General features: G+C 49.6%; 1 protein-coding gene across 3 annotated transcripts in view; it reads left to right on the plus strand.

Annotated features, from left to right (window-relative positions):
- Positions 1-2780: 2780 nt before the first annotated feature.
- Positions 2781-8247, plus strand: part of Rasgrp4 (RAS guanyl releasing protein 4) — an 18055-nt gene continuing 12588 nt past the window's right edge. For all 3 annotated transcript variants that reach the window (XM_021209146.2, XM_021209155.2, XM_029542015.1), the window contains exons 1-6: positions 2781-2810; positions 5272-5456; positions 6208-6313; positions 6447-6509; positions 7377-7508; positions 7623-7776. In XM_021209146.2, the coding sequence (XP_021064805.1) occupies positions 2788-2810; positions 5272-5456; positions 6208-6313; positions 6447-6509; positions 7377-7508; positions 7623-7776 (663 nt within the window). In that variant the 5' untranslated portion in view covers positions 2781-2787. The remainder of the gene's footprint in view (positions 2811-5271; positions 5457-6207; positions 6314-6446; positions 6510-7376; positions 7509-7622; positions 7777-8247) is intronic.

Below are 8247 nucleotides of genomic sequence, written 5' to 3' on the forward strand. Positions count from 1 at the left end.
AAAAGAAAGAAAGAAAAGAAAGAAAGAAAGAAAGACAAACCAGCAACAGAAAGGGAGTAAATGTAAGCAAATAAAATAACCTGGAAGACTAGCAAAGATGAAAGATAAGAAGACACCACACAATCCTGGAGCCTGTGAATATATGGTCGCTTTTAAGATTCGTTTCTCTTATTTTTAATTATCTGCGGGTATTTGTATCTGTCTGTGGTTGGGTGCACAGTGAGGACTGGTGCCTTCAGAGGCCGGGTGTTGTGTAGCTCCGTGACTGGATACTGGGAACTGGACTCCAGCTCTCTGAGGAAGAGTAGACAGATCTCTTAACTGCCACACCATCTCACCAGCCCCTGCATACAGTTTTAACAGAGACAAAAAAAAACCACACACACACACACACACACAAAACCCCTACTCTGCTTATATCAGGCTGCAGATAAATCATAGGAGACGGTAACAGGAACTAAGAGAGATTAAGAATGTTCTGAAGGTCGGGTGTGGTGGCACATGCACGCCTTTAGTTCCAGCACTTGAGAGGCAGAGGCAGACCTCACAAGTGAATTCGAGGCCAGCCGGATCTACACAGTAATTTCCAGAATAGCCAGGGTTACATAGAAGAACCCTAAACCCTGTCTCAGAAGAAAGAAAGAGAGAAAGGAAGGAAGCAAGCAAGCAAGGAGGGAAGCAAGGAAGGAAGAAAGAATTATTTTGGAGTCAACTGACATTTTGGCTTTGGATTGTGGGTAGGGTACATGGTGGTAGATCCAGTCTAGACCAGGTTAGCCTTGAACCTGTGGAGATCTGCCTGCCTTAGCTCCCCGGCCCTACCAAAGGTGCTGTATTGTATTAACAGCGTCCTGGCCCTTCTTCCTCTACCTCTACCTCTTTTTTTTTGAGGGGGGGGTTGGTTTTCCGAGACAGGGTTTCTCTGTGTAGCCCTGGCTGTCCTGGAACTCACCCTGTAGACCAGGCTGGCCTCGAACTCAGAAATCCGCCTGCCTCTGCCTCCCAAGTGCTGGGATTAAAGGTGTGCGCCACCATGCCCGGCTCTTCCTCTACCTCTTAAAGGATTGGAAGCATGCAACACCAGGCCCAGTAAATTCTTGACGTGAGCATCGCTGGGGTTTCCTCATTCAGTGACGATCTGTCAACTGAAATACCAGTGTGTGCTCTTTTTTGGTACTTCAATCAAAAATATGTAAAGTATGACACACTTAGATAAAAAAATGGGCACAAAATTATACAGAGAGAGAGAGAGAGAGAGAGGAAATGGTTGAGACAAAACCAAACAATGTAAAGTACCGTTCATAGCAGTCTAAGAGGAGTAATGGAAAGAGAGGGGGCTTTGAAACAGTCATTCTGGCTGGGCATGGTGGTGCCCACCTTAAATCCTAGCACTCAGAAGACAGAAGCAGAGGGATCTCTGAGTTCGAGGCCACCCTGGCCTACAAAGCTAGTTCCAGAAATCCTGTCTCTAAAAACTGAACATCAACATTTTGTCTGCCTTAAAGCTGTACAAAGGATTACCTCTATCCGTAATATTTTTTATTATAAAAGATAACCTCGGAAGTTGAGGGGCAAGCTTGGTTAGTAGGATGCTTGTCCAGAACATACCAAGCCCTAACTTCAGTCCTCATCACTGTGTGAACCAGGCATGGTGGCCCATAGTCACAGTCCCAGCACTCAGGTAATGGTGGTAGGTTATCCTCAGCTACTCAGCTACAAGAAGAATCTGAGGTTAGCCTGATTGACGTTAAAAATTAACACACACACACACTCACTCACACACACACACTCACACACACACCACACCAAAAAGCAGTGCAGTGCAAAGTCAATATCAAAACAAAAACCAAGAGGCTGCCCTGCTCTTGCAGAAGACCTGAGTTTAGTTCCTGGTACCTGTGCTCTGTGACTCGCGACTGCCTGGAACTCCTGCTCCAAGGGGATTTGATGCTTCTAGCCTCCTACAAGAGCACCAAACACACCCACATACAGACCCACACATGCACGCGATTCCAAGTAAAAATAAAATACAACAAAAGGGGAGTATGCCTTTAGAAAATAATAAGGAAATTAAACTCTCCAAACCTTAGAGAAGTATATGGTGCACAGTAGATGCTACATAAAGGATTTTACAATGAGGGTAATAAAGTGAAAATGTTTTCCAGGTATAAACGGTGTCCTTCAAACCAGTCGCGCCGTTCACACCTGTAATCCCAGCATATGGGAGGATGAATCCTGGGTTTGCTGCTGCTCAGGTCAGCCTGAGCTCTGAGCTTCAGGAGAATCTGACTTGAGAGAAGGAAGGGGGGTGGGGCGGGAAGAGAGGGAGAGAGGGAGGGAAAGGGGGGGGTAGAGATAGAAAAGCAGAGAGAAATGCAGAGGTTTTTTTTTTTTTTGAGCTTGTTTTTACACACTTTTTAAAACTCTCTCTGTGTGTGTGTGTGTGTGTGTGTGTGTGTGTGTGTGTGTGTGTGTGTGCGTGCGTGCGTGACAGAGACGGGGTGGGGGGAAGGAAGATGGAGCGACAGATAGCGAACCTGCTGAGGGGGTAGGCAGCACCGGAAACCTCAGCAGGCAGGGATCCCCCGTGAGGGGGAGGGGAGCCTTTGGTCTCTCCCCAGCCTCTTCCTTCCCCCTGGCCTGGGGGTGGGTGGGGAGGGGCAGTTCCTCTTTCCTTCCTAAACACGGTGGACGCTCCAGCTCCCCGGAGCCTGACAATCTGGTTAGGGAAGGAACCGGATCACACTCCTGTCAGGACCCCCCTCCTCCCCGACCCCTCCAAGAAACATGAACAGGAAAGACATCAAAAGGTAAGAGGACCTTCCCCAAGGAGACCTGGGAGAGCCAAAGTCCTGGCGCCGCTGGCTGTGGGGAGGTGGGGAGGGGTCTTGGGACTCCTCCAAGACCCGCTCTAGTGGAGTCCAAGAATGAGATGCTTCAGGGAGCTGAGCACCTGAGCCTCCGTTACTGCTGCTGTCTCTCCCTGGAGTTTGAGCTGACCTATGTCTCTCCATCCTAGCTCCCTCAGCTGGCTGCCCCTGTCTTCCCCGGCGGGGTCTTCTCTGTTCCCTATTATGGTCACTGCCCCCCACCCCCACCCCGGACTGGAAACTCCAGGCTCCTGCAGGACCGGGTCCCAGGAGAGAGGTTCATGACGTAGGTCTAGGCAGCTTCCCTGACTCTTAAACCACTCCTGGCTGCTCCAGACACTCCGGGGGCTGCCGGTCTGCAGGTAAGGGGGCAGCAAGATCTCAAGCGGATTTCAGTCTCCTGGCATCGTTTGCCCGCCTGACCCCTTAAGGAGGGATGGTGCTGGGTCCCCAACCTGGATAGCTCGCCCAGTTTCCCTGGCATGACCCTGACGAGCAAAGGGATTCAGTATAGTGAGTGAGACATCCTTGCTGCCTCATCCTCTGCCCGTGTGGCCTTAGGTAAGTTACTCCAGTACTCTGTCTTGGTTCCCGCCTCTGTCAGTTACCTTGGATACCACTCCAGAGGGGCTGTAATTGCACAGCCACATAGATGGCTTGAAAAGCACAGATCGCTGGACTCACCAGGAAAGTTTTAGATTCTGTGAGACTGTGGGCTAGCCTGAGAAGCTGTGCTTCGGTGGAACGCCCAGCAAGGCGATGCTTTTGGTTCTTGGTGTGGGCACCTAAACAAACAAACAAACAAACACCAACAAACAAACAAAAGACACAAACCCTGATCTTTACAGAGTGCTCGGCCTGAGTCCTAGTTGATACGCAACAGGTGTCCACTTTAACATTTAACAGCCATCTTAAGCCCTTTTGATGATGCTGCAGGGGACAGGGCAGATTTTATTTTAGGATGTCCCTGTTTGTGATTTCACACCCATGCCATGAGGAAAGCCCAGCTACCTCCTTCTGCCTTGTTTGTTTGTTTTTGATTTTTGTTTTTTGAGGTCGTGTTTTGTTTTTGTTTTTGTGTTGAGAATTTTGCTCTGAAGCCCAAGCTGGCCTCAAACTTGCAATCCCCCTGCCTCCGTTTCCCAGGCAGCTAAGATTACAAGAGCATCACAACCTGCAGCTTTCTTCCTGTCTGGAGGTCAGCTTCCCCGTCAGCCCGGTCCCTTTGAGGATCCAGATGTTCTGACATCTGGGAAAAATCCAAGGATGACTCTACCTTTTCCTACGAAGAAAACAAGGGCCAGAAAGACATTGGGTCACTTATTAAAAAGGCACATGGCCATCAGAAATTTCTGGAACCCAGTTCTGGATGAATCTGAAGACTAGCAGTGAATTCTTCCCTCTGACCCTCCCTTCCTCCCACCACCCCTTTTTCCTCACCTGGGACGGGCACCTAGGGAGGCATACGACAGGAAAAGTTATTTTTAAACTTTCCTTGAAGCTGCTGTGGCCCCAGGGATCCTGCCTAGCTCTCAGAAGCTCAGGAGAAGGCTCTGGTCTACTTCCTCTCCTGGCTCAAAAATGTGGGGAGCAGGCCAGAGGCTAAGACTTTTGGGTGTGGGAAAACTAGCTTAGATGGGGGGGTGTGATGCCTTGCAGGAATGGAGTGGTGGGGTAGATTCCAAGAGGCCTGACCACATAGGTCATCTCCCTTACTGGGACACAGAAATATAACTTCTATGGAATTGGGTTGGGGGGTGACATTCTGGCTTTGGAGGAAACCTGAAGACCAACTCATTAGACACCTTGGGAAGCCAGGGGTTGGTCCTCGGGTTCTAGGAGTAGGCCCTAGGATAAATTCTGGGGGTCTATTTAATGCAAATTTGTGATGCTTTTGGACTATATCATCAAGAGGAAATTTTTGTGGCAATAATGGAGGATAACAGGGGAGAGGCAAAATACAATGTGTTTTCCTTTGTATATGAAACCTAGATTTAAGTGTGTGAATACACACATACGTACATACATACACACATGACAGGAAGGCAGAAGGACATTTGGGAGAGAGAAGAAACCAACGAGATGAGAGAAGGCAGATGGGTACCAGTACAATGATATATTTTATGTGTGAAAAGTGTCCCATTATTTTGTACACTAACTGTAAAAACAGTAATTAAAAACAAAACAAAACAAGTCAGTGGCCCTTGGTTCTGGATGTTTGATCTAAAATATTTTGGGATTTGTCAGCCATGAGTCCCACATGGGTATCTCTGAGAGTTGATCTGCAAGAATTTTGGTCCATGATGCCTAGGGGAAGAGGGGCCCAGAAGTACTGTAGGAGTGTACTTAGAGAAAGGGCTCCCGTGATGCTCCTCTGTGGGCTTTCTGTGTATACCTACAGGAAGTCTCATCAGGAATGCCCTGGGAAGGCAGGAGGGCGGGGTCGGCCACGGCAGGCCCGCCGCCACAAGACGTGTCCCACCCCCCGGGAAATCAGCAAGGTCATGGCTTCCATGAATCTGGGAGTGCTGAGTGAGAGCAGCTGCAGCGAGGATGAGCTACTGGAGGAGTGTATCCGCTGCTTTGGTGAGTAGCCGGCCAGCCTCTCCTCTCAGCCTCACTGGTTGGGGTAGAACATGGCTGAGTAGGAGACATTTTCGTGTTTGTGTTAATGATGGGAGAGAGCTAGGGTCTGGTGGCTTACCTTTGAAGGCTGAGGCAGGAGAATAAAGTTCCAGACCTACCTGGGTGATGTGGCGTAGGCCTTTAATCCCAGCACTCAGGAGGCAGAGGCAGGCATTTCTCTGAATCTGAGACCAGGGTGATCTAAATAGCGAGTTTCAAGCCAGCAGGACTACATAGTAATATGTGTCCTAAAAAAATTAATTAAGAGAGGGGCTGGAAAGACAGCTAAGTGATTAAATCACATAACTGTTTTCTAGGGGACCTGAGTTTGGCTCCTACTTCAGAAGGTACACATCCACCAGTAACCCCAGCTCCAGGGAACCTGATACATTGGCCTGAGACGGCTCCTGCACCCATTTGTGCAAGCAAACACACACACACACACACACACACACACACACTTTAATGAAATTAAATCTTAAAAAGATCAAAGAGCTTTAAGCATCTCAACAGTGATTGAAGGCAGGGAGCCAGTTTCATGCCATCCCATGCACCTCCCAGCCAGGGAAACTGAGGCATGAGGAAATCATATTGCTTACCTGAGTTCTTGCAGGGCATTACAGGCGGAACGAACATGTACACCAGCCTGCCCACTCAGTTCTCGAGGCCATGGTCTGTTGTTCAGGCTGAGAGCCTGTCTTTCCTCCTTCAGACTCGGCTGGCAGCCTACGCCGAGGGGACCACATTCTCAAGATGGTGCTCACGATGCACAGCTGGGTGCTGCCGTCCTCAGATCTTGCTGCCCGTCTGCTGACTTCATATCCTCCCAGAACCATGCTGTGCTCTCCATCTTAGAAGGATGAAGGCAGACCCGCAAACTCCTGGGAGATGGGAACAGGGGTAGTGGGCAAATGGGGATGCTGAGAAACAAGCCTTGACTAGAACTCTCAAGTATCAGAAGGCCGCCAAAGACTCCCAAGAGCTAAGACAGCTACAGATCTGTTACTTGGTCAGGTAGGTTTGGCCCAAGAGCCTCAGTACCATGAAACACCTCTCTAAGACCCCCACCCCCACCCCAGCCTGATCGCTACCCCAACCCACACACGCTCACTTGGCCCCATTTTCTAAAATCCCATGCAAAGAATGTGTGTGTAATCCTGGCATGAGATAGCCTGAGGCAAAAGGATCTCTTCAAGTTCAAAGCTAGCCTAGACTGTAGGGTAGACTTCCACTCAAAAACAAAACAAAACAAAACGTTACCAAAACTCCCATGCTAACATGCCATTGGCTGGGACTGGACAGGTGGCTCAGGAGGGTACGTGCTGCTCATTCAGAGGACCTAGGACCCACATATTGGCTGGTGACTGTAACTCCAGTTCTAAGGGATCCAGCACCTGTCTTCTGGCCTCCAGGGGTACCAGGCATGCACACGGTACACATACATACACGTGGACAAAACATTCATACATACAAAATGAAAATAAAAATTTAAAGATTAAAAAAACATTCCTAACAGTTCCTGAGACACTGCCGCCCCTGCCCCAACACTCCTTGGAACACACAATTCTTGGAGATTCCTGGCCAGGTCCCATAGACTCTCCTACCTACCCCCAAAACTGCCTCCCCACCTCGTTCCTGACACCGTCACCATCTTGCTTTCCAGTTGTCTCAGGAGATCCCTATCCTGTTTTACCAACCCTCCCATGCTTACCCCAGATCTCCCCATCCTTTGAGTCACCCTTTAAATCCTGACTCCAGGAACCCCAACACCCGTGTAAATGCCCATAGTTCCGTGTTTAGAATTCCTTGGCCCAAAGCCCTCTTAACTTCTTCACCTTCCTGCCAGCCCAAGTTTACCTCCCATCCTTAAACCCCTCCCAGGTACTGGCTGACCCATCACCATGAGGCAGTGCACCAGGAGCCCCAGCTGGAAGCAGTCATAAGCCAGTTTTGGACCACTGTCGCTCAGGAGGGCAACATGGCCCAAAGGAGCCTGGGAGATGCCTCCAGCCTGTGAGCCAACCCGTCCCTCCTCTTTCCCTGCCCCACTCTGTCCTGCCCACACCCTCCATGTCCCCCAAATCCTCAACTCTCAAGGCACCCCAATAACCTGTTCTTGGCCTCCAGGCTGAGTCCTGGAGGGCCCGGTCCCCCACCTCCCATGAGCAGCCCAGGCCTGGGCAAGAAGCGGAAAGTGTCATTGCTATTCGATCACCTGGAGACAGAGGAGCTGGCACAACACCTTACTTACCTGGAGTTCCGGTCCTTCCAGGCTATCACTGTGAGAATGCCTTTCCTAGTCCACCACTAGGCAGGAAACAGAGTGGGGATGGGGCATGCTCTTGGCATAGGCATCCATATGGAACTATAGTTTAACTGTCTTTACTACAATTAGTAGTACAGTTATCACGTTAACAGCTCTGGTAACTGAACCCAGGGTCTTGCCTGTGTTAGGCAAGCTCTCTTACACTGAGCTACATTTCCAGACCAGATTGTAAACTCTTTTGAGACAATGTTTCTCTGTGTAACCATGACTGGCCTCGAACTCACTCTGTAGACCTGTCTGGCCTTGAACTCAGAGATCTGCCTGCCTCTGGGACTAAAGTTGTATGCCACCAATTCTGGTTGCAGACTGAACACTCTTTTTTTTTTTTTTCTGAGACAGGGTTTCTCTGTGTAGTCCTGGCTGTCCTGGAACTCACTCTGTAGACCAGGCTGGCCTCGAACTCAGAAATCCTCCTGCCTCTGCCTC

This window comes from Mus pahari, chromosome 1, assembly GCF_900095145.1.
Source record: "Mus pahari chromosome 1, PAHARI_EIJ_v1.1, whole genome shotgun sequence".
Classification (NCBI taxonomy): domain Eukaryota; kingdom Metazoa; phylum Chordata; class Mammalia; order Rodentia; family Muridae; genus Mus; species Mus pahari.